Genomic DNA, 26,503 nt, shown 5'->3' with positions numbered 1-26,503 from the left:
CGGGGGCCTTCAGAAAACCTCTCCAAAGAGTAAATTTATTTTTTGAGTGGATTAAAAACCCTGGAGTCCAGGGGATTTATGAAGACACTGAGTAGGGCACTGAAACCCCTTTTTAGCAGCTGGTGGGGGAGGGGTGACATAACAGTCAGTGACACAACAGTCGGTGACAACCTTGCAATGACCATTTTAATGTGGGTAAAATAATATTCAATGTCATTTTATAACATTTGTTGCAGACTAACCTTTTTTTCTGAGTACTTTTTTTTTTTTTTTTTTTTGCCACGCTGCATGGCTTGTGGGATCTTAGTTCCCCAACCAGGGATTGAACCCGGGCCCTTGGCAGTGAAAGCAGCAAGACCTAACCACTGGACCACCAGGGAAGTCCCTCTGGGTACTTTTTACTCATCAGCAAGATTTCGATAGGTTGTTAAGCTTTATTATTTTTGGCCAATGATAGGACAACAGAGTGAGCCTTTGGTAATTACACTTCTTACTTCTAGAGGAAGCAGAAAAACCACAGCCACTCTGTGCCACCCTCCTCCTTCAGCGATTCGTGTGGCAGGTGGGTGACAGTCACAAAGGATAAACACCCAGAATTCCCTTATCGACAAAGCAGGACTGCAGAGGACACATTTACATGAGCCCAGGGTTTAAAATCAAGAATCCTGAGTGAGAAGGCTGCCACCAGTTTGATGACTTTCGGCCATTTACATAAAGTCTCTTTACCAGACAAATCAAGAAAATAAAAAACTGATTTTAGAAAGGGTATTGTAAACAAAGATCCACAGGGTCAGAGAGACATTCATCTAAAGGCCTTTTATAATCACACATCCAGAGACGAGGATAGGATGGATGGTGGAGTTAATAATACTGGATGGTGTTTTTTCAAACATTTAACATGTGCCCTGTACTGTACTAAACAGATACTCATTTAATCGTCACAATAATTCCAGGGGCTGGGTACTACTATTAGCCCCATTCTATAGATGAGGAAACTGAGGCTTAGGGAGGTTCAGAAACTTGACCAAGTCTCTCAGCTGGCGAGTGCTTATAGTCAGGAGTCAAACCCAGAGCCACCTGACCCAGGAGGCTGTGCTCCCAGCTGCTACCCGGAGCTGCTTCCCTAGTAGGATGGCTTGGATCTGCAGCCATCAGAGAGAGGCTCCTGAGTGCTTACAGGAAATGTGAGACATATGGCCCATGATGGCATTTTGGTGAGTTTCATATGAATATGATCCTTAGACACTGCAGGTAGCAACTGAGTCTGTGCGGCACTGTGGAGGAGGACCTCTTCCCGGCTGGACTACCAGGTAAGGGGCAAAGTGGAAAATGCAGACTCCCAGGCCCCATAATTCGAGATTCTGATTGGCTAGATCTGGGATGGGGCCCAGGAATCTGATTATTTAGTAAATGCTCCAGGTAATTCTGTTGCAGGTTGCCAGTTTGGGAAACAATGTTCTAAGGGACATGCTTTAGAAACACAGCCCTAGGGAACACTTCTATGTGGGTTGCACAAACTTTCCGGGTAGTTGCTTCTGTTTCTGACCATGTACTTTTACAAAATGAACACTGGTCAAAAGACCTTTTGAGGAGCTTAAAGAATCCCTGACTTTCTTTTTTTTTTTTTTGGTTACGCTGGGTCTTTGTTGCTGCACGCAGGCTTTCTCTAGTTGCAGCGAGCGGGGGTTACTCTTCGTTGCAGTGCGCGGGCTTCTCATTGCTGTGGCTTCTCTTGTTGCAGACCACGGGCTCTAGAGCGCGTGGCCTTCAGTAGTTGTGGCACGGGGGCTCAGTAGTTGTGGCTTGCGGTCTGTAGAGCACAGGCTCAGTAGTTGTGGCGCACGGGCTTAGTTGCTCCGCGGCATGTGGGATCTTCCCAGACCAGGGCTCGAACCCGTGTCCCCTGCACTGGCAGGTGGCTTCTTAACCACTGCGCCACCAGGGAAGTCCCCCTGATGTTTTTAAGGTACTCATTCAAGACTCAGCTGGGTTTATGGGCTCTGAAAACTCATTTCTCCAGACGCTACTTGGAGAATAAAAGTCACCTTCCAGTCATACTTGGAGCACCCAAAAACTGGTGATTCTGGGTAGGCCACTGAAGCCAAGGGAAAGGACTGGGACCATAGCTCACATCACTGAAATGTGCTCAGACACCTAATGTGAACGTTGAGTCTTAGCTGGGTTTCAGGAGTTATGTATGCTTGATGGTGAGCTGCAAAATGCTACATTGCTGGAAAACTATTTGGCAACGGGCCTTAAAGTTCATATTCTCTGACCCAGTAATTCTATTTCTAGGACTCCGACCCAGGAAAATAATCAGAGAAGTGTGCAAAAACCATACGCAGAGATGTGCATCACAGCCATGTCTCTGACAGCCGAAATATTTCATACAACCTATGTGTCTGTCAGCTGGGGAATGGATCAACTGAGTATACAGCCTTTCGAAAGCATGTTGTCTACAGCAAACCAAAAAGCTTCTGCACAGCAAAAGAAACGATTGACAAAATGAAAAAGCAACCTACAGAATGGGAGGAAATATTTGCAAACCACATGTCTGATAAGGGGTTGATATCCAAAATACATAAGGGACTCACAACCAATAGCAAAAAGCCAAATAGCCGGGCTTCCCTGGTGGCGCAGTGGTTGAGAGTCCGCCTGCCAATGCAGGGGACACGGGTTCGAGCCCTGGTCTGGGAGGATCCCACATGCCGCGGAGCAACTAAGCCCGTGAGCCATAACTACTGAGCCTGCGCGTCTGGAGCCTGTGCTCCGCAACAAGAGAGGCCGCGACAGTGAGAGGCCCGCGCACCGCGATGAAGAGTGGCTCCCGCTTGCCGCAAATAGAGGAAGCCCTTGCACAGAAACGAAGACCCAACACAGCCAAAAAAAAAAAAAAAAAAAGGATAAATAAATAAATAATAATTAAAGGTGCTAATAATCAAAAAAAAAAAAAGCCAAATAACCCCCTTAAAAAATGGGCAGAAGACTTGAATAGACATTTTTCTAAAGAAGATATTCAAATGATCAATAAGTACATGAAAAGGTGTTCACGTCACTAATCATCAGGGAAATGCAAATCAAAACCACAATGAGCTATCACCTCACACCTGTCAGAATGGCTTTCATCAAAAAAACAAGAGAAAACAAGTGTTCACAAGGATGTGGAGAAAAGGGAATTCTTGTGCATTGTTGGTAGGGATGGATAAAGAAAATGTGGATTGTGTCTGTGTGCATGATAGAATATTATTGGAATATTATTTAGCCATAAAAAAGAAGGAAATCCTGCCACAACATGGATGAAACCTGAGGGCATTGCTCTAAGTGGAACAAGTCAGACAGGGAAAGACAAATACTGTCCAATCTCACTTGTATGTGGAATCTTAAAAAAAACCCAAACTCATAGAAACAGAAACAGATTGGTGGTTGCCAGGGGCAGGGGGTGGGGAGTGGGAGAAATGGGTGAAAAGTGGTCAAAGGGTACAAACTCCCAATTATAAGATAAACATGTCCTGGGGGTGTAAGGTACAGCATGGGGACTCTAGTTAACAATACAGTACAGTATATTTGAAAGTTGCTAACATAGTAGATTTTTCGAGTTCTCATCACACACAAAAAACTGTAACCATGCAAGGGGATGGATGTGTTAACTAACCATACCGTGGTAATCATTTTTTAATATGTACGTATATAAAATCACTATATTGAATATCTTAAATGCACACAATGTTATATGTCAATTATATCTTAATAAAGCCAGGGGTAAAAAGCATATTATCGAGGAATTTTCTCCACATGCTCACAAAACAACAGTTACTGAGAATGTTGCTATACACGTATACATATACATACACACGTACTCTGTAAAATGTTGAGATATATACCTATATACACCACATAATGACAATTCTTTGTTTATCTATGTCTAAATATAAAACAATAGAAGGAAGTCCACCAAAATGATTACCTCTGAGTCATTTCTATTTTCTTCTTTACAGGTCTATTTTCTAAATCAGACAAAGTTTTAAAATTAAGCTATATCCTTTATAAATCAAGTTTTCAGAGAATTGTTAATGAAATGGGAAATGCGTATTACATCATATCAAGTGAAAATATAGGATAAAAATATATATTCAATATGGTACACATTAGTTTTTAAAAATTATGTATATATATATATATATATATATATATATATATATATATGTATGTATTATATATAAATCAATCCAGGAAGATACCAATAACTGTTGTCTCTGTGTACTGGGATTATAGGTAATTATTTTCTTCATTCCACTTGTGTATTTTTTCCAAACTTTCTACAATGAGAATGTGTTAGCATTTCAAGTGAGAGTACACAATCAGTTGCATTTTAAGCCACAGTTTCCACGAGGACCATTTCCTCTGGCCCCTGCTGGGAGCCCCTTACAGCTGGGGTGTGCTACGAGGTTCTGCATCTCCTGAGCTCCATCCGCAGCCCGGCGTGAGCACCCAGCTCGCAGGAGCAGCCCATTCACACAGGCCAGGTAAATGGCAGCTACAGGGACAGGATCACAACAGCGAGCATTTACTGAGCTCTTCCTACGTCGCCTACTCTGTGCCAAGTGCTGTGCGGGCACCAACTCTTTGAACTGGATGAGGCTGGTCCTCATGCAGCTAGGGGCCTTCTGTCTAATTCCAAAGCCCATGCTCTTACCAACATCAAACTCTGGTAAGGAATCCGCCTTACAGGAATATCTTTACGGCAAGTCTGTTTCTAAGCAGTGCATCTGCTATGCCCAGGACCTCCTTTCTGATCCATTTATGTAAGAACAGTGTTAAATTTTTACTTTGACCTATAATGATTGCTCCCTGAGGTCGTTTTTATAAATAACACATCCCATGGCTGTTCTTGTTTTCATTCTACCTACCTTCTCTTCCGATGGGTAAAAGCCAATTGCTCTCATGACAAAAGGAAGCTCCGACAGGCAGATGTGTTCCGACACCTCTCTGGTCTCCATTGTATCAATACCTTGACTACGGAGCTGAGAATAGTAAAAATAGTCTTCCAGCTCCTATGTGGAAATAAAGTGGAAACACAACATGCATTTTTGGCTTAAGTCTGAAGCAGCCATTTAGACTTCAAGGACATTTTCTAGAAAGTACATTTTAAGCTCAGTGGGGAAAACAGCTTTGGCAAAAAGCAAGAAGGTTAACCCTGGGCACATCTGTTTTACAGACTTAACTAGATGTTACCAGGAAGTGTTTACTCTGAGGACAATTACCCTGTAGAATTTTCCTTCCCTGCCACCAGACACCAGACCATAGAATGGGGTCAGGTCTTCGCCCCCAAGAGAAACTGCTGCCTCCAGGGCACTAGAACAATGAGAGAAACATCGTTATTAGCCAGCAGTCAGTCGGGAACGCAATGCACCGCAATGCCCAGCTGCGGACCTCCGAAGGGTATTACAGCGAGGATACGATTAGGGTCTCTGTAAACTTGTTAAGCAAATTCCCTCCAAAATGAAGCTGCAAATGGAAAATTCAATCTCAAGTGTGGAACCCGGTGGTACAGGGCACCCGCCTTAATGACGATGATATTCTCTCGTGGATGACAGGGCAGACGCCTGGCAATTTGTCTGCAATCTCTCGGGGGGGGGGGGGGGGAGGGAGGGAGGGTGGTGAGTCCACAGTCCCCCGAGCCAAGCGGCCCTCCTGTAACTTTAGATCTGCATGTGACCAGAGCCAGAAGAATGGGATGTGGCACAGGTGGATGGCCGTCGCTAATTGCTTCCATAAAAACTCTGGAGGCCGCAAGGGACCCACGCTGGTCAGATAAAAATAACCTCTGCTCTCTAACACAGGGTCAGATTTTTCCAAAAATAGCCCCTTTAAGTGGTAAGAAAACCTACTTTTTGTATGAGGCTGACTTTGCCTCATACAAAATGCTAATAATAATATGAAATCATCTTAATAATCCACTAACTGGATTTCTGCTAATCAGACCATTAGCCTCTTTGTAGGGTTATTAAGACACACTTTGTGCAGACCATGGCGGGGAAGTGGTTATGTATACAGAAGCTGGAGTCAAAGGGACATGCCTGTGAGCCCCGGCTCTGCCACTTGCAAGCAGTGTGATCATGGGCAAGTGACTTAACCACTCAGGGCCTCAGTTTCCTATTCTGTAAAATGGAAATAATTACAGGGTCTGCCTCAGGGGATTGTTGTGAAAATTAAAGTGAATGCACAGAAAGGATTCGACATGAAGCCCTTTATTTTCCTCCTGTGATGAATCTTTGTTGCGGTGTGGGGTTGATGTGAATCCCAGCCCCAGCACATTACTCCATTGCTTGGGCAGATCACTGAACCCCTCGGAGCTAGTTTCCAGATCTGTACAACAGGGATACCAACAGTGCCTATGCCACAGGATGGCTGTGAGGACACATCAGACAACACACGGAAAGCACTCGGCCCCGGGCCTGGCTCAGGACTATTATTACTGTGGAACTGGGTGTTGAGGTGCACCTACGGCTCTCCTGCAAGAGTCAGCCACAAAACAGTCCTCGGTCCTCTTGTCACGGCCCCGCACAAGCCCCACCCAAGCAGGCTGCGTGAGGTCCATGGAGCTGGTGTACTCTCCAGGTGGGCCTGGGGTCCAGGTGGGCCTGAGGACCGTCTCCAGTAGGGCCCAGTCTTCACCCGGCTCTTGGCCCAGTCTTCACCCCGGTCTCGGCAGACATCAAGGCAGGTGTCCGGCTGAGAGGGCTCCCGCTCTGTGGCCTCCAGGCCAGGCCCAGGCCCAATCCCGACAGGCTCTGTGGGCAGTGAGGCCACTATTGGCCATTTGATTCTGAAGCAGGGCCAGGTAAAGGCCCAGGTGACATGGAGGAGCCAGTCGCCACCAGGAAGGCCCCAGGGGACAGGCGCACAGAGCTCCGGATTCTCTGGGAACAGCCCTCCAGCCGTCAGGACTACCCCACATCCCCTGCTTCCTGGCCACCGTCAGCTCAGCTGACCTGAGAGCCAGAGGGACGGGGCTGGGCTTGTCCCACCAGAGCTGGGGCAAGAGACTCCCTGTCTCTGGTGTGAAATCTGGGGACTGTCAGTGGCCGAGTTCCCGCTGAGTGACGAAATCCAGCTCTGCAGAGAGTGACAGCAACAGCAGAGGCGAGCGGAGAGCAAATGCTGAGGGCGGGCTGGCCTGCTCTCCCTGCGGTGCGGTGACCCGAGACCCCAGGACCCGCTCGTAACTTCCCCTTTCTGCCTAAGTTGGGTTCTAATGCTTGCCACAAAAAAAGAGGTCATTGGGGCACAAGATGGAGGTACATTTACTGAAAACCTACTGTGTGTGTGCCCAGAAATATACTCAGTGCTTTTGGGAAAGAGCTAAAGCCCAAGAAACAGTGAGCACTGCAACCAGCATATAGCAAGAGCTCAGTAAATGCTCCCTAGGGGAGAAGGGGGAGGGGGAGGGGAGGGGGAGGGGAGGGGAGGGGAGGGGAGGGGAGGGGGAGGGGAGGGGAGGGGGAGGGGAGGGGAGGGGAGGGAGAGGAGGGAGAGGAGAGGGAGGAGGGAGAGGAGAGGGAGGAGGGGGAGGAGGGAGAGGAGAGGGAGGAGGGGGAGGAGGGAGAGGAGAGGGAGGAGGGGGAAGAGAAAGGGGACCTTACCCCAAGATCTGGCCCTTCACTTCCCTGTGAGCTCAAACCAACAGATGATCCTTACTTGCCAAATGTGTTAGAGTTGCACCTCCTACTCCTGGGCCTTACACACCATCTGTCGGGGCTTCAGACCAGGGTAATGAGCAGAACTGAAAGTCTTCCGGATTCACAACAAAAAATTTTATAAATAGACATCACTGTTTAAGAATACGTCAGTTTTATGTTTTTCACAGTTGTTACTGTAAATACCTTGTGCCTGTTCATGGATTATTTTATTCTAAAATATTTTGTCAAATGTGTATCAACCAAATTAAAAACAAAGGCTTTCATGTTAGCAACAACAACAACCAAAAAAAGGGGGGGAGGGGGGAGAGAAGGGGGAGGGGGAAGAGGAGGGGACGGGGTGGGGGGAGGGAGGAGGGGGAACAGCAGTGGTAGGAATCACCACCCTCAAAACAGCTCTGAACATGGTGATAATATCCCCATTTAACAGACGGAGAAACTGAGACTCAGGGAAGGGAAGGGACTTGCCTCAGGTCATACAGCAAGTAGTAGGGGAGGTGGAATTTGAATCCAGGTCTTTCTGCTCTTGTCTGAGCAAGGCAGCAGGATTACAGGGGGGTGTGAGGTTGAGCACAAAAATGGGGGATTTTAAAACAGATGCCAGACAAGGAGAGAAAGAGGGTGGCCTGCCAGCCAAGACAGGGGGAAAGATGAGGGAAGGGGTCTCCCAGGGGAAGTCTGAGATGCTGCAATGATAGATTGGGGGCCTAGGAGTGGGCTGGTTAAAATAATGTGAACGTGAGAGGATTTATCGTCTTCATTTCACCCTACGACTCGCCATCAGTAGATCTGGTAGGGAATTTTGTTTGTTTACTTGTTTAGGGTTTTTATATTTCTTCCCATTAGTGAAGCACTGAACATATTAAAACACCAGAAGCAGCAATGAAGTGCTAATTAGTTTATAATGATCTTTTGTCCCTGCAACAGATTAAATTGAAATTCTCAGAAGCCTGGACTCTGGCCATGCACAGGAAAGCTACTGGAAAGTGGGTGCTTTTTTTTTTTTTAAATCTCTACTAGTGCAGATCCCAAGATGACTGAGAAGAGGACAAAAACGAAAGAAGGAAGACTGTTCTCCCACCAGGGTGTTGCTTGCCCCATCGGTCCAGGTAACAGGCTAGGTGTCCAGGAATTAAGCAGCTCATTCTGGGGCCCTGATCAGGAGGTTCTTTTCAAGGGGAGAGCTCACCTCCAGCTTCTAAATTCCCAAGATCTGCCCTCTTAGGTGAAGGCAGAGGTGAAGGTCAGAGCTGCAACTGCAAACTGAAACCCCCACGGTTCCAAAGGGAATTAACCTCGCTGTTCTTGCTCCTATTCAGGTTAAGGGGCGAAGCTTCGATGACTGCACAGAAGAAAGATGTGCACGTGGCAGACAGTAAGGGGCGTGCTTTTACTGGGAGCCATGAAACAGGTTTGTTCTTTTAGGAAGCTCGGCGCCTCCGAGCTGCTTTTACCCAGCTCCTCAATGGGACCCTGCCAGGCAGGGGGCCACCTGAGAGGCAGGGGCTTGGAGAAGGTGGTCAGACAAGAAACTGGCTCTGCCCCAGGGCTGCTCGCTGAATTTGGGGAGATGAGAGGATCACCATGGTGGTTGCCCCCTTTTTTAGTAACAAAGATCCTGAGCTCATAAGCAAATGCCTTTATAAGGAAGAAGAGACAAAAGGAAATGATTAATTTGCTGAGTCCTTATCTCTGCTGTGTGCTTTACATGTATCAGCCTACCTGATCCTTACAAGGATCCTGTAAAAGTCCCTATTTTTACCCCCATGTACCCCCATTTCACAGACAAGGAATCCAAAGATCAGAGCTGCTAAGAAACCTGCCCTAGGTCCCACAGCTAGCAGAGAGTAGGCTTCAGATTTGAACCCTTGTCTCTTTGACTTCAAAGTCCGTGTCTCTCTGATGTTCAACCATGCAATTCTCCAGCCTCGCCCTAGGCAGAGATTCTCAGCTCAGGGCAGGGGGGTGAGAAGAGTAGACTGAAAATACACATTTCAAATGATACTCTTACTATTTCTGTAACACACTCTTTGGAGATTTAGGCTAGATCTCTCTAACTGGTGTGAACTTGCAGGCGGCGACAGGGTGAGAAGTATCTCATGGGGCCCGGGTGAACAAGGTGGAATCACACAGCCTCACCTGCAAATACCATGGGTCCCTGGGACAGAACAGTGACCTTTTGTCTGCACATTAATACGAGCGGGTGTCGCAGGGAGCACCCCAAAGGCAACGCCTGAGTCTTGGCTGTCTTTGGACCCGCAGGCCTGGCACAGTGCCTGGCACGTCATAGGGGTTTAACACCTGTCTGCTGTTCCTGAGTGAAAAGAAGGGGTCTCCACTCGGCCCCCTTCTTATGGGGCCACGCTTCTCGCCGCATCACGTACCTTAAATTGATTTCCCACTGCACCACCGTCCGGTCCTGCCCTCCTGCTGTGAAGGCGTAGCGGCCGTCATAGGAAACGTCCATTCCAGCCGCCCCGCTGGGGTGGCATATAAGAGCAGATGTCTTATGTGGGTTGCCATCAACTGGTAAGATCTGAAGTCCAACCTAGAAAGGAAGATGTAACTAGATATTCAGACTCAGATAACCGGGCCCCAGGCCGGGCCTGGCAGGGTCACCTGTCACCTCCAGATCTGTTTACGGGAAGGACCTGTGTGTCCAGAACCAGCCACCTCAGTGTGTGAGAGCTGCATTTCACATGGCTGGGGCTTCGCACACACTGTGCCCTGCACGGTGGTCCCTTGGGAGAGAGATGCAGGTTCCACCAGGGACACAGAAAGGAAGCTTTCCTCCTATCTTCATGGTCACATGTCCAGGCTTTTCCAGGACAATTCTGGCATCTTATGATTTTATGCCTTCCCATATAGATTAGTCATCAAATATACAACTAAGTGTAACTAACTTGTATGTCTTTATAAGATTTTTCCTTGTAAAGAAATCAGAAAAGAAAAACCCTTTGGTGGACCATGTGTCTTGTATTTTTGGGAGTAGAGAAAATGAGGTAACTCTCCTGAGAGTCATTCCCGCTCATTTATGGCCATTTTCACTGTGGAGCAGGATGGGAGTCGCGGGCTTGGCTGTGAAAGCCGGCGTTCTTGAGTCTTGAAATACCTGAGACTGCCTCCGGCTCCAAGTACACGGTCACCTTACGGGGCAGAGAGCAAAGGGCTGGTACCTTGTCCCTGTTAACAAACACCATGTAGCGTTTCTGAAGTTCCAGAGGGGTTTTCACTGGGAGGATTTGTATCTGCTCAATGGGAGATCCGTAAACTGGCCCGAGGAGTGTCTTTCTGCAAGAGAAAAAAGGAACGCTTTCTAAATTCCACAAATCCCAAGGCAGGTTTTATGACTTGCTCCCTTTCACGTTGCCCTATACATTTTAAATTCTGAATTTCCTGTCTTGTTGCTCAGCTAAGCCCATTTGTAAGAACCTCTCCCTCAACCGCCAACAGCAGCCGTAAATAAGGGGCAACAGCTCCAAACGGCGAACGCTCTGGGGAAACTCTGCTTGTGAAGGATGCTTTTCACAGCCACGGCTCTGACTTTCCTCCTTGACAGCTGAGTGAAGGGAACATTATGCCTCGAGAACATGCACGCGAACAAGGGATGGGAAAAATGCTGCAAGCACGGGAGGAACGTCAGCAGGATGCGAGGAAACACCCCCATCCCCACGGCGGGGCCAAGACCTCAGCCTGGTGTCCAGACAGCTGACAGCAGGTCTAAAGGCAACGCGCGGATTCCAAAAATCCATCTGCGCATCAAACTGTAATGAATCGCACCCTCACAGCAGTCCGACTTCTGAATTCAGACACTCTTACGCTAATTAGGAATCTGATCTGAGGGGAGGCTCCAGGACAGGATCTCAAGCCCAGAGGTGGATTTTCCCTGAAGCTGGCCAGACCTGCGCATAAGGACCCCTTCCTTGCACACACACCTCCTGAGGCCTGGGAGGGGCACTGGCCACTTTTTATTCTTTTTTTTTAATATATATTTTTCACAGTATATCCTTGTCGCTTATTTTATTTATTTATTTATTTATTTATTTAGGGCTGTGTTGGGTCTTTGCTGCCGCGCGCGGTCTTTCTCTAGTTGCCGCGAACAGGGGCTACTCTTTGTTGCGGTGCGCGGGCTTCTCACTGCGGTGGCTTCTCTTGTTGAGAAGCTCGGGCTCTAGGCGCATGGGCTTCAGTAGCTGTGGCATGCGGGCTCAGTAGTTGTGGCTCGCGGACTCTACTGTGCAGGCTAAATAGTTGTGGCGCACGGGCTTAATTGCTCCGCAGCATGTGGGATCTTCCCGGACCAGGGATCAAACCCGTGTCTCCTGTATTGGCAGGTGGATTCTTAACCACTGCGCCACCAGGGAAGTTCCCACTTTTTATTCTTAATTATATATCTTTTTTTAAAAAAGAGGACCCACAAAGCCAAATACACTTCACACCCCACAAAACTTGGGTCTGCCCCAGGGTAAGGACGGTAGCTATTTCATCTTATTATATTTTAAGCCTCTCATCGTTTGGATGTGTTTTCTCCCTGTGTCCCCTGTACCCAGCCTGTGTCTGGTGGGAACAGGAGACGCTCCTTGTATGTCTTTCTTGAGCACCTCTCTGTGCCAGGCACCGTGACGGGGGGTCGGGACTCAGAAATGAGTGAGATATGGTTGCTAACCTCTCAGCCTTGCGGGAACAACAGACATGGAAGCACCATGGGGGGATAAGTGAGGTGACAGGCAAATTCCCGGCACGGAGCCTGCGCTGAGGAAGGAGTGATGGTACATCTATCAGGAGACATCTGAGCTGAGTTTGGGAAGGTGAACTGGAAAGGCAGAGAAAATATGGAGGTAACGGAAAAACAGGCAGTGGGCACAGGAGGTCAACGGTATGGGACGTGGACTATTGCTTGAAAACTGCAGAAACAGTAAAGCAGAAAGAAGGCTGGTGGTGGAGGGAGGTAAAACCGAAGAGGTGAGCAGGGGCGAGCTCTGAAGGCAGACTTGACCGTGACCACTGGGCTGCAGGATGCAGGAGAGTATCAGGCTGGATGATCCAGGATCAGGTTTACGTGCACAGAGAATTAGGTGAAATGTTAAAGACACTAAAATGACCAGCTGGTAGACAATGCATCAGCTAATTGTAAGTCACCCTTATCTAGTCATTTGAGTAGAAATGTTTAAGGACTTTCCTCAAATATCATTGAGTGGGAAGAGGCAGGGAAGAGGATGGTTAAGAGAACAGACTCTGGTTTGAATCCCAGCTCTGACCCTTAAAAATTAGGAGCAAGTTGTGGAGAAACTGGAACCTTCATATATTGCTGGCAGGAATGTAAAGTGGTGCAGCTACTTTGGAAAACAGTCTGGCGGTTCCTCAAACGGTTAAATATAGTTACCATATGATCCAGCAATTCTACCTCTAGGTCTACATCCAAGAGAAATGAAACAGATGTCTACACAGAAACTGATACACAAATGTTCATAATAGCCAAAAAGTGGAGACAACCCAACTGACAACGGATGGATGAGTAGACAAAATGTGGTCTGTGGATACAATGGAATACTATTCAGCCATTAAAAGGAATGAAGAACTGACACAGGCTACACCATGGATGAACCTTGAAAACATGATGCTAAGAATCAAGACACCAGAAGTCACATATTATATGATTCCATTTACATGAAATGTCCAGAATAGACAAATCCATACAGACAGAAAGTAGACTGGTGTTGCCAGGGGTGGAGCAGTGGGGGATCAGGGGGGAAAGGACGTGAATGGGGAGTGACTGCTAATGGGTTTGGGATATCTTCTGGGGGGTAATGAAAATGTTCTTGAATTAAATAGTGATGATGGTTATACAACTTTGTGAATACAGTAAAAAGCCACTGAAAATGGTAAATGTTATGGTATATGAATTATACCTTAATTTAAATTATAAATAAGCAAAAGAAAAAAAAGTCAAGTTAGTCAACCCCTCTGGGCCTCAGGTTCCTCACTGGTAAAATAGGGATAATGACAGTATTTACCCCATAAGACTGTAGTGAGCACTAAATAAGTTAATATATATAAAGCACTCAGAACAGTTCCTGGCACATAGTAGGAGCTATATAAATGCTACCTAGTACTGCCAAAATTTCTAACAATTTCATAAAATTAATATCTTTTTCTTCTGATTGAAAACATTTTACATATTCATTGTGAAAATTTTCAAATATTGAGACATCAAGTAGAAAATCTACCTGTAACTCTACATGGCTGCACCCTTTATCCCAAGATAATCATGGGTAATAGCTTGGTGTATACGACTCAAGAACTTCTTTTATATATATTCTAGCCCATATAATTATAATTTTAGATGAAAATATATAAGTTACATAAATATAATTTTAGATGAAAATATATTCATGCATATTTGGCAATTTGCTTTATCTCATATTATGCCTTGGAGATATTTCCGTGTTACTATGCAGAGAGCTATCTTCTCTTTTTTCTTTTTTTTCCGCTTCTAAAAGCAGCATCATGTTTCAGTGTACTGACAAGCCATCATTTAACTAATTCCCTATTAATGGACATTTGGATTGTTTCCATTTTTAAAAATATTTTCAAACAAGACATCCTTTTACTTATGTCTTGGCATCCTGTGTGAGTACTTCTGTGGGCTACATTCCTAGAAGTCAGAAGACAGGCTATAATTTAATAGAGGGTAACACACTGCTGTCCCCACACCTCCCACCCCCGCCCGCCAGCAGCCGGTTGGTTCCCTTACACCCTTGCCAACGCCGGGCGCTGTCCATCATTTTTATCTTTGCTAATCTGATTTGTGAAAAATGAAGTCTTGTTTTCATTTGCATCTTTGATGTACTGGTGAGCATCTGCTCATAGGTTTTATTGGCCTTTGTCTGTGAACTGCCTCTTCACGTTCTTCCAAATGCTTTTAAATGCATTTTTTAATTATTTTGGATTTATCATCAAAAGGCAATTCCTTCCCAATTAAGTTGTGGTTACAGGGCTTTATTATTCCTACAACTTAAAAGATGCTTTATGCAAGGTGTTTTTACTTTGGAGCGATGAGAATGTTTTAACTAGATAGAGGTGGTAGTTGCACAACACTGTGAATGGACTAAATACCAGTGATTTGTTCACTTTAAAACAGTTGGTTTTATGTTATGTGAATTTCACCTCAATAAAATATTTTTTAAAAAGATGGTTTATACTAATTTCCAATTGATCTTCAATGGCAGAAACTCCTAACTTCATGGCTCTAAATGAAAGCACTAATTAGAAAAGATATACACATCCCTATGTTCATTGCAGCTTTACTTACAATAGCTAAGATATAGAAGCAACCTACACGTCCATCAAAAGATGAATGGATAAAGAAGATACACAATGGAATAAAAATCTTGTCATTTGTGACAACATGGATGGACCTAGAGGGTATTATGCTAAGTGAAATGAATCAGACAGAGAAAGACAAATACTGTATGATTTCACTTACATGTAGAAACTAAAAAACAAAACAAATGAACAAATGTAACAAAATAGAAACAGAATTACAGATACAGAGAACAAACTGGTGGTTGCCTGAGGGGAGGAGGGATGGGGGAAGGAAAGAAATAGGTGAGGGAGATTAAGGGGTACAAACTTTCAGTTACAAAATAAATGAGTCACAGGTATGAAATGTACAGCATGGAGAATATAGTCAATAACTATGTAATATCTTTGTACAGTGACATATTGTAGTGATCATGTTGAAATGAATGGAAGTATGTATAAATGTATAGAATCACTATGTTGTGTAACAAGAACTAATATAGTGACATAGGTCAATTATACTTCAGAAACAAAGAAACTCATAGAAAAAGAGATCAGATTTGTGGTTACCAGAAGGGAGGGGTTGGGGGAAGGGGGAACCGGATGAAGGCAGGCAAAAGGCACAAACTTCCAGTTACAGGATAAATAAGTCCTCAGGATGTGATGTACCACATGGTAAACAGAGTGAGCCCTGCTGTGTGTCACACATGAAAACTGTTAAGAGAGTAAATCCTAAGAATTCTCATCTCACAGAAAAAAATGTTTTTCTAGGGACCTCCCCGGTGGTCCAGTGGTTGAGAACCCGTCTTGCAAGGCAAGGGATGCGGGTTCGAGCCCTAGTCAGGGAACTAACATCCCACATGCCGCACGGGGCAACTAAGTCCACGCACCAGAACTAGAGAGGAGCCCGCGTGCTGCAACTGAGACCCGACACAGCCAAAAAATAAGATAAGTAAATAATAAATTTTTAAAAAAAGAACTGTTATAAAAAGTTATACAAAAAAAAGTTTTTCTATTTCTTTAATTTTGTACCTATAGGAGCTGAGGGATGTTCACTAAACGTACTGTGGTATCACTTCACGACGTATGTAAGTCAAATCATTACGCTGTATACCTTCAACTTATATAGTGCTGTATGTCAATTATATCTCAATAAAACTGGAAGAAAAAAATAATAGCGACAAAAAATGCAATGGATGGAAACATTTAAAAAAAAAAAAAAGAAATTTGCTTTATGCTAATTTCCCACTGATCTTCAATGGCAGAAGCTCCTGACCGCTTGGCTCTGTGTCTGTTACTAAGTGTTAGCGGCAACTCCAAGCCTGGGCCGCTCCATCCCGCATCCCCCAGCCACCTGCTCAGCCAGCTCAGAGGTTCTCAGGACCGGGCACATCTATGGGATATTCTTTGTCCAAAAAGTTTGTGTCCGTTAAAGATGATGTACAAAGATTCTGAAATCTTCCTAAAACTCCTTTTTACATATTTCTTTCAAATGTCTCCTTCCCAGTGTTTTAATAGTTAAAAAAAAATTGTGCTGGATTTCTCTCCTGTCCCTGCCACATGAAACGGCATTTTTCAGTCATTTTTCCTTGGACCCTTCTAAAAAGGGTTACTGGGGGAAAAAAAAAAAAAAAAAAAAGATCCTGGGTGATCCTGGCCTTTTGAGGACCTATCTTATCTGAGATACATTTCCAAAAAAAGGTCTTCCTCAAGCATGGGGCCAGCTGCTGTTGGTGTTTTCCGACTTCCTCCTCCTGGGTGGGGTCACTAAAGCATTCTCACCTCCAGTTTCTCCTGACTCTGCTCTTCCCGGCCATACCCACGAGGCAGCCAAACCACAGGCAGAAAGAGGCTGCCTGCCAGGGCTGACTAGCTAGGATTCCAAAGCCAGGGCTGCAACAGGGCCCAGTGATGCCAAGGAGAGGACAAAGTCACAGCTTGGTTCAAGGGTCAAGTCCTGCCCTGACCAGCTGCTTGACCTGGGGCAAGTTTTATCACCTCTCTGATCCCCAGTGGCACAATCCTTTGCAGGGTTATTGCAGATGAAACAGGATGACAAATGCAGGGCCCCGACACAGGGATCGTGCACCATAATCAGTGCTGATCACGAGAGGCAAAGCCTGGACCCACAGGCCTAGCAGCACAAGAGGCCAGCCACAGACGCAGACCTACTTCGGGATGGAGGAACCACTGCTCTAAGATGCTAAGCTTTCGATGCCCTGGGCTTGGTCCTTTGACCGCTTCTCCATCTACCCTTCCCCTCTGGAATCTTCTCTCATCTCACGGCTTTAAACCACCAGGTGTGCTGACCTCAGACATGGGTCTCCAGCCCAGCTTCTAACATGAACTCCACTTCCCCAATAAAATGCAAATTTCATGGTGACAGAAACATTGTTTTGTTTTCATCTCCATCTTCAGCACCTAGAACAGCACCTGGCTCAGGTAGGGGCCCAGTAAATAGTTACTGAGAGAACAAAGAATACTATCAGTTGAACTTAAAACTCCTTTAAGAACGAAGAATAAGAAAAATTAAACAACTGGTAGTATTCAGGTGAAACTATCTGTTGTTTTTTCTTTAACATCTTTATTGGAGTATAATTGCTTTACAATGGTGTGTTAGTTTCTGCTTTATAACAAAGTGAATCAGCTATACATGTACATATACCCCATATCTCCTCCCTCTTGCGTCTCCCTCCCACCCTCCCTACCCCACCCCTCTAGGTGGTCGCAAAACACCAAGCTGATCTCCCTGTGCTATGTGGCTGCTTCCCACTAGCTATCTATTTTACATTTGGTAGTGTATATATGTCCATGCCACTTTCTCACTTCATCCCAGCTTACCCTTCCCCCTCCCCGTGTCTTCAAGTCCATTCTGAAACTATCTGTTTTTATCCACGAGGGAAGAACAGAAGATTTCATTGCACATCAGCAACTTCTCCGGGGCCCCAGGGTCCAGTTCCTTCGTTGAGCCTCAGGCACTGAGCTCTGGGTACCTTATCCCCGTGCAGTGCTGGGCTCAGAAATGAGGGCTCTGGGTTTGAATCCTGACTCTGGCACTTCCTAACCATGTGACCTTTGGTGAGAACGACCTCCCTTATCTGTGCCTCAGTTTCCTCCTCTGCAAAGTGAGGAGGGTTGTGATGGTAGCCAAGCTGCTTGCAGGTCCTTAAGGTGGGACTTGAAATAAGCCGGGCGCTGAGAAACGGATCTACGTGCCATTAGCGGGAAGCTCCCATGCTTACCTGCACATTTTTGTGGTTGAATTAAAAAGCTTCACTTTGTAGCCACTGTTGCAAATGAGCAGGAACTGCTCCTTGGTAAGTGGCGGGTACCAGACCATACAGGTGGGGTAGTTGCCCTGGTCGGTTCGGTGAATGTCCAGGACTTCCAGGTGGTCTTTGTAGCTCTTGAGTAGATTATACTCGATCTACAGAGAAGCCCAGATGAACACACATGAGGACTGAGGTGAATGAAGTCAGTCAACAGTCCTTTTCTGGGGAGAGACAGCATCAGGTCTTTTAGGAGGAAACTTGCCTAAACTTCTACACCTAATAAGCTACCAATACGGAGTATCCATTATGAGCAAGATGATGCCATTTAGTACTCACGACTCCCCAGCAAAGCAGTACTGTTGTGCCCATTTTGCAGATGAGAAAACAGATGTTCAGAGAGGTTCAGTGGTTTTCCCAAGGTCACACAGCTAAGAAGTGGGAGGGTGAGAATTCAAATCTAGGTCCAACTAACTCCAAAACCTGAACTCTTACAGTTATGTTGTACTGCTTCACTTACCATTATCTTGGGAACTTTTTGAGGGTAGGAGCTAATTCATACCTAAATCTCAGCACTTGACAGTCATAAATTAGCAGCCTGCTGAATTTCACACATATGTAGGCTTTGGTGGCCAGACCAGCACGGGTGGACAGAAGGAAGGATGGATAGAATAAAGGAAGTAAGGGGGGGAGGGAAGGAAGTTAAGATGGATGCACAGATAGATCGATTGATTTTGAATCCTTTTGGCTCGATCATGTAATATTGCATTTGCCACTGTCTCTACCTTTCCCTCTGATATTCTCTGAGTTGTCACATTGAGGTAAAAGCCTGGCCCTGTCCCCTAGACACACAGAAAGTGTAAGTGTTGGCTTCCAGATGCACACTGAGAGGCGAGGGTGGCTGAGCTGTCCGTGCTGTGGGGAGCACGCCCCCCCCACCCCCCGCCGTCAACATGCCACTTCCAGGAGCCTCCTCACTCAGGACACAAGTCCCTGTGTGGTGTCAGAGCCGTATGAAGGCCAAGCGCCAACTCGGAAAGGTTTTCGCTGCTTTGTCATACATTCATTTTCTCAAACAAACACACGCACGCATACTGTGGGTCTGGTTCTGTGCCAGACGCCAGGGAGGTAACGAGAACGAGACATGTCCCTGGTGACCAGGCAAAGGAAAATGAAACAGCTCACCAAGAGTCTGTCTCTCCCGAGGCTCAGCAGTCTCGGCTCATTGCTGTCCAGATGAACCCCGAACAGGACACTTCGAATGCTCTTGCGATGAGAACGAAGTCTTGCCAAATACTCCCAGACCCTTCGTCCATTTTTGACTCTCACCACGTAAACGGCCACGGTGAAACTTACATCCTGAGTATGAGCAAAAGAGCAGAAGTTGCTCCTTTTTAGATTTTGTAACTTAAGAATCATCACTATGTTTTTCATACTAACTTTGCTTTTAGAAATTTTATGCAAAAAGAAAACCTTAGTCTATTGGAGCAAGTAGTAAAATCATGCCCGTTTTGCAGATGAGAAAATCAAGGTTCAAAGTAGGTAGGTGGGGGCAGGGAGAGACGGTATTTGTCTGACACTATGGTCTTACTCTCCTTGCTGGTCCCCACCTCATTCTCTGTTGGAAACTGAAACCCCGACTCTTTCTGCCTTTGTCCTCCCTTCTCTTTATCCGGCTACACAAAATTTTAAAAGGTACGATTAAAAAATATATACATGATGGCTGAGAGTGACAGGGGTCGGAGAGTGGGCGGGAGCAGCCTGAAGGGACCTGGGGCGCCTGAGTCAGTGCGTTGCTGGGAAGCGTGTGCGAGACAGAAGTTCAAGTGAGGCCGGCTGCTTCCCCGCAGCCCACCCCACCCCCCAAGAGAACTGGAAGGAAGGGAGAGGTGGGGGGTCCCAGAAAAATCTTTACTGAGATGAAGAGCCCTATTCACAGAGGGAAGGACCAGAATCCGAAATGCTCGGTGGAAGACTCTGCTTAAATGAGAATGTCATCTCGTCAAAAATCAAAGGGAAAGATAAAACCCTGGATGCAGAGAAAGGGTTCCGAAAAACTAACAAACCAAAACGAGCTGTCAGAGTAGCAGAGTCCAAGTCTGGAAGTTCTGAGGCCCTGGTCTTGTTTTCAGGCAGAAGTACCCCCACTTCCCCCACCCCTTTCTCCTTTTGTAATGGCTTTATTGAGATATAATTCACCTCCCACACAATTCACCCACTGGAAGTGTACAGTTCAATGGGCTTTAGTATATTCACAGAGTTGTGCATCCATCATCACAGTTTTAGAACACTTTCATCACCCCCAAAAGAAACCTGTACCCTCTAGCAGCTACTCCCCAGCCCCCCCACCTCCCAGCCCCTCCCCTTTGTGGCTTTAAATAAGGTTGCTGAGCCCCTGGACGGCACTGAGTGAAAATACTCACAGCGGTCGCCATATACTGGGAGTCATGGGAGAAGCTGACGTGAGTCACACTGGTTCTGGAATATTTGAAAGGCTCTGGGATTTCACTTTCTAAGGACATTGCATCAAGAATGTAAACAGTCCCTTCTGTGAAGCCAGCTCCGAGGAGAGCTCCTGAAATCACAAGCCAGAGAACAATGATCGAAAAGGACTTCATTCACTCAAGAAACATCGACTCCACGCCAGGCCTTGTTCTAGGTGCTGAGGAGACAGCAACGAACACGACAGACAAGGTCCTGAGAAGGAGAAGTGAACTGGAAAGCATGGCATCGTGGGATGAGACCAGGCGGTACGGAGCTCTGCAGGGTCCAGGGGGAGAAGGCGTCCCATCTGGCCTGGTGCGGGGAGAGGGTCAAGGTAACCTTCCTGGAGCTGTGACAGCCAAGGGATTAGCCATTTGGGTCTGTTTTCAGTTTAGAACCTAAGACAGGCTGACAAAATGAAAATACCTTCGGGGTTGTAGGTCAGACTCTGGACTCCAAGCCCCTTCTCAAAGATCCTGCTGAAGAGGTATTTTTTCTGTTCATAATCCCACACTTTGATCATCCCACAGAAACTCCCGATGGCAATGAGGGGTTGGTACGGGTGGCAGGAGATGGCACAAATGGCATCCTTGGGCTCTACAAATAACTTCTCAAGTTTGGTCCCATCTGCTGTTAAGTGGTACACTGACGCATCCGACGTTCCAATGATAAAATTCCTGTTTGCCAAGGAGAGACCCAACAGCATCAGTGTTTGCAGGGAATGGGGCACGCCAGCTATTCTGCTTCTAATTGCACATGAAACGCCTCTGTCGTCTGTAATTTAGTGACATTATTAACCCAACATCTCCAAAAATATACCACCAATACCCAACAGCCTCCATTTGCAAGTGAAAAAGCCCACATTTCTACATGTAAATTGAGTCATTAAGTATGCAGATGGACAGTCAGTTGTACAATTAGCTAATCTGCACATGCAAATATTCATTTGTGTATGCAAATATGGAGTTTGGTGCACACATACAGATGTGCCTGCAAATACCACAAGGGTAATTAAGCAGACTCACAGATAATTCTGTCTTGAAATGTTATGGCTATTAACTATCAAATCCCTTTAACTGTAGTGCTAGGACAAACTCAGCTTCGAGAAAGGAGACCAACCTACAGCGAAGGACTCCAGAGGCAACAGAGATTAGAGCCCTTTGCGGCTTCCCATCACTAGACGTTCTTAACAGGAGAATGATGTTTCGCTTAAAAAATCGATTAAATAGTGATACTAATCAGCCAAGGAGATCCATCTGCATGCCAGGTAAAGGACTGACTAGGGAGGCCAGCTCCCTCGAGTTCACATCCCAGGAACAGGAAGAAGATCCCACTGTACACAAACTAAAAGAAGACATCACTTTTTGACCATGCAAATGATGAGATTCATTAACAACTCACCTTACAATAAAAAGGTCACCTTTTAAAGTGCAGTCTGGAGGATAGTTTGTATTTTCGGTCGGAGGAGTTGCCGGGGTCTTTGAGAAGGACAGGCTTCTTATGGAGCTCAGTTTGAAGTGGCTGTACCAGTTCACAATGGACAGGCTGTGATCGTAGAACTTGATGTTACCCTGAATGTCACCTGTGACAATATAGCTGAAATGGAGAATAACATCGGCTTGTTAAATAATGGTAATGAGTACCATCTATTGAACACCTAATTATATGTCAGCCCCTGGACTCCGGGCATTGTAAAAACTTTCACTTAGTACTGCCCTGGGCTTCCCTGGTGGTGCAGTGGTTAAGAATCCGCCTGCCAATGCAGGGGACACGGGTTCAAGCCCTGGTCTGGGAAGATCCCACATGCTGCTGAGAAACTAGGCCCATGTGCCACAACTACTGAGCCTGCGCTCTAGAGAGGCCGCAAGCCACAACTACTGAAGCCCGCGTGCCTGGAGCCTGTGCTCCACAACAAGAGAAGCCACTGCAGTGAGAGGTCTGTGCACCACAATGAAGAGTAGCCCCCACTCGCCGCAGCTAGAGAAAGCCCGCACGCAGCAGCGAAGACCCAACACAGCCAAAAATAAAAACAAATAAATAAATAAATTTATTTTTTTTTAAAATATTGCCCTATGTGGCTGATTTTACTGTCATCCCAGTTCACATCTAGGAAACTAAGGCTCAAGGCCTCGGATTGCCAGATTTAGCAAATAAAAATGCAGGATACCCAGTTAAATTTGAATTTCAGGTGAACAATGAGTAAATTTTTAGAATAAGTACGTCCCATATATTGCATGGTCCCAAATGCAGTTGCCCCATGCAACATTTGGGACGTACATAAACCTGGCAACCCTATCAGGGCCACGTGGCTAGACTATGCTGGGATCCAGGTGTATCTTATGCAAAGTCCATGCTCTCTGCTCTCCTCTTCCCTGCCGCCCAAGATCAGCCCCACGCCATGGCAGTGGGCAGTGATTTACACCCTCTGCCGTAAGACTACAGATGACAACAGAGTCCATCAACCATCCCTCTGAAATCACGCAGGCTGGCAACGGGATACAGGAAGACACTGCTGTGAGAGCGATCGATGGTAAAACCCTGTCCAGTCACCACAGCCAAAGGCAGTGCTGCGTGACAAAACGGCTTTTATTTCCAGTCCTCAGAGCCATCCCAAATGGGCTTGTTTTTTCTAAAGCCTCTGACATAATTCTAATCACAGGGGGCAGGGGGAGGTGTGGGATGAATTTTCTCTTATATACGCAAAGTGATTAAATGAGGTTTCTGATTAATAAGCAAGGCAGGTGGGCCGAGTAATTGGCTAGAATGTCATTCACAGCCCTCTGCTGGACAGAAACGGCAAAACAAGCCAAGTGTTTTCGGAGACCTTTTCCTGCAAGGTCTCTGGGGTCCTGGCTGGGTTTTATTTAACATGGAGAAAAGGAAACGCAGGCCTGGTCTTCCCTGGGTCCTAACCCCCAACAATTAAAAGTTGATTGCATCACCAGCTGCAATTCTACTACTGTCTTTTCGCATCAAGTGAGTGAAGATGACGATTTGCATTTGTCTTTGTAAAGCCACGCCAGGACCTCACTGTTCCTCTGTATTAAAAGAAAGGGTCAAGAAAGCAAAGGGCTTCTGGGAAGCAGATGGCACAATGACTCCAGCCATGCGGGCAGGGTTCTTGTCACGAGGCAATCGTCTCCAGCACTGATAATGGATAATGGTTGTACCTAGAGCTCCCCTGTACCAGATGGCATGCTAAGAGTTTTACAAGGCTTGGGAATTCCCCCGTGGTCCAGTGGTTAGGACTCAGAGCTTTCACTGCCGGGGCCAGGGTTCAATCCCTGGTCAGGGAACTAAGATTCCGCAAGCCGTCCTCACAAAATCACTCTGGCGAGACAGTATTGTTATGCCTACTTTACAGATGGAAGAATGGAGGCTCAGCACATTTAAAAGCCCCTTGTCCAAGGTCACTTGGCAAGGAAGGGATGCATCTGGCAATGTGAACCCCTTTATGTCTGAGGCTAAGGCATAAGGCTTAGATCATCTATGTGCTCCCGCAGTCTCTCAAAATCAAAGAGTTAGGGAACTTTATAAAGTTATGTTATAGTTCATCTTTTCACGATGGGTAAATGTTATTCTGTAATCAGAAAGAAATATATAGCTATTTATGTCCTCTTCTTAAATTTAAAGTATGGGCAAAATAAGTCTAATTAGGGCAGAAGAAAAAAGATTAGTTACTTTTCGTTTCACCAACACAAAAGGACTGTTAAAAGTAATACATGCCTGGGGCTTCCCTGGTGGTGCAGCAGTTAAGAAGCCAACTGCCAGTGCAGGGGACACGGGTTCGAGCCCTGGTCCGGGAAGATCCCACATGCCGCAGAGCAACTAAGCCCGTGCACCACAACTACTGAGCCTGTGCTCTACAGCCTGCGAGCCACAACTACTGAAGCCCGCGTGCCACAACTACTGAAGGCCACGTGCTCTAGAGCCCATGCTCTGCAACAAGAGAAGCCACCGCAATGAGAAGCCCGTGCACCTCAATGAAGAGTAGCCCCCGCTCGCCGCAACTAAAGAAAGCCTGCGTGCAGCAGCAAAGACCCAATGCAGCCACAAATAAAATAAATAAATAAAATATTAAATTACTTTAAAAGAGAAGGAATACATGCCCATGATTTTTTTTTAAAAAAAGCAAACCAATCAGTACAAATGAGACTATAAAAAGAAGTAAATCCACCCCCATCCTTGATTCTAGTTCTCAGTTCTTTTCCTCAGAGGCAGCCAATGTTCCCAGTTAATTGGCTCTCCCAAGAAACAATCTATGCATGTACAACATATGTGTATACCTCCAAAAGGGTTTTAAAATAATTTTATAATCATCTATAGCTACTTTTTAATTAATTAAGTACCTGTCAACTGTAGTAAGCACAGTGATACCCTCCTTCTGCAAATGAACCAGTTTACAAGGTGTGATGTGGGGAAAGCCCGAAGAGGTGGAGGCAGATGGCGGTGGGCGGTAAATGTCCCAGACAACCAGCTTCCCTTCCAGTGTCGCCGACAGTATTTGGGTTAAATTCAGATGAAAGACTGACTGGCTAAATTTTCCCACGAGCTTGTTGAATGTCTGCATTTCAAGAGACAGGTTATGAGTTACCTTTGGGAGTAAATATAAAACAAAACATTTATCGACACGACGTTTTATAATGTTTTACCTAAATATAGTAGGAAAAAAATAAAGTAAAAAAAAAAATCATTTAAAAAAACCCTCCCCCATGGATTGCCATGATCCAGGCAGTTTTGAACCTCTGAAGGTTTGCTAAGAGCAAGTGAAGGGTTATGTACTGGCTTGATTAAACTGTTTGCTTAAAGCAAATGAAGGAGTGATTAATCATCGTTTATATCTGTTCAACTTCTCTTACTGAGGTTTCAGAGACTGATACAGAAACTAATGTCTCTGGTGGACAAAGCATGCTCCAGCTGTAAAATATTATAAAACAATTCTCTCAGTTTATTTTTGATCATAAATTATTTTCCCATCAGTGGAAATTTAAGTGCTGTACATAGAAATGCCCCAAGACTTCTTATTAAATGTGTGCTACGTAGGATAAGGCACTAGGCCATCTTTCTTAGAGAGTGTCTTAGAGATGAAGCATAGAAAGAACCCAGAGCAGTGAGTGAACCCTCAGTGAATGTTTACTGAGTGAATACATGAAGGAAACTCGGCGATCCGTCATATGATACAGTAAGTTTGCTGCCTGACTCTCTACTTAGGCAGAGAAGATCCTAAGGTGGACCTCTTTGACTTGAACACAAGAGGGTCAGGAGAAGCACAATTGGTCAAGCAAGGACATCACGTTCTTTCTAAGAACAGCCCTGTTTCAACACGAGGCATTTTTATCAACTGCAGCCGATCCTCATTCTTTGTGGATTCGGTATTTGTGAATTTACTTACTTTCTGATATTTATTTGTAACCCCCAAATCAATCCTCGTGGCACTTTCACAATCATTTGCAGATGTGTGCACGTGCCGAGTGGTGAAAAACGTGACATTCCCAGCTGAGGTCAAACAAGGCAACTCTGTGCCTTCTTGTTTCCGCTCTCAAACGAGAGACAAGTGTCCTTTTCCTAGCCTGTTTAATGTGATGTTTGAAATTCTTTTTGGTGCTTTTTGTTGGTGATTTTGGTATTTAAATTGGCTCCTGAATATGGTACTGAAATGCTGTCTACTGCTCCTAAGCCCAAGAAGGCTGGGACGTGCCTTACAGAGAATACACCTGTGTTAGATAAGCCTCATTCAGGCAGAAGTTCTAT

General features: G+C 45.7%; 1 protein-coding gene across 10 annotated transcripts in view; it reads right to left on the bottom strand.

The window, feature by feature from the left end:
* Positions 1 to 26,503, bottom strand: part of CFAP251 (cilia and flagella associated protein 251) — a 70,283-nt gene that overhangs the window by 16,942 nt on the left and 26,838 nt on the right. For 5 of the 10 annotated variants that reach the window (XR_014234523.1, XR_014234524.1, XM_082355854.1 and 2 more), the window contains 10 exons: positions 25,102 to 25,316; positions 22,154 to 22,348; positions 21,179 to 21,429; positions 20,692 to 20,843; positions 19,454 to 19,627; positions 18,242 to 18,426; positions 10,874 to 10,988; positions 10,082 to 10,245; positions 5,262 to 5,352; positions 4,908 to 5,051 (listed from right to left, as the gene is read on the bottom strand). Coding sequence is in view for 8 of the 10 variants with exons in the window: in XM_082355854.1 (XP_082211980.1) it covers positions 4,908 to 5,051; positions 5,262 to 5,352; positions 10,082 to 10,245; positions 10,874 to 10,988; positions 18,242 to 18,426; positions 19,454 to 19,627; positions 20,692 to 20,843; positions 21,179 to 21,429; positions 22,154 to 22,348; positions 25,102 to 25,316 (1,686 nt within the window). In the remaining 2 variants the exon portion in view is untranslated. Of the gene's footprint in view, positions 1 to 4,907; positions 5,052 to 5,261; positions 6,792 to 7,575; positions 7,792 to 8,799; positions 9,677 to 10,081; positions 10,246 to 10,873; positions 10,989 to 18,241; positions 18,427 to 19,453; positions 19,628 to 20,691; positions 20,844 to 21,178; positions 21,430 to 22,153; positions 22,349 to 25,101; positions 25,317 to 26,503 lie in introns of those variants that run through there. The other 5 variants (XM_082355857.1, XM_082355853.1, XM_082355858.1 and 2 more) reach the window with 5 other exon arrangements.

Source organism: Balaenoptera borealis (assembly GCF_965194805.1).
Source record: "Balaenoptera borealis genome assembly, chromosome: 14".
Lineage (NCBI taxonomy): Eukaryota > Metazoa > Chordata > Mammalia > Artiodactyla > Balaenopteridae > Balaenoptera > Balaenoptera borealis.
This window is presented reverse-complemented; position numbering and strand designations above follow the sequence as displayed.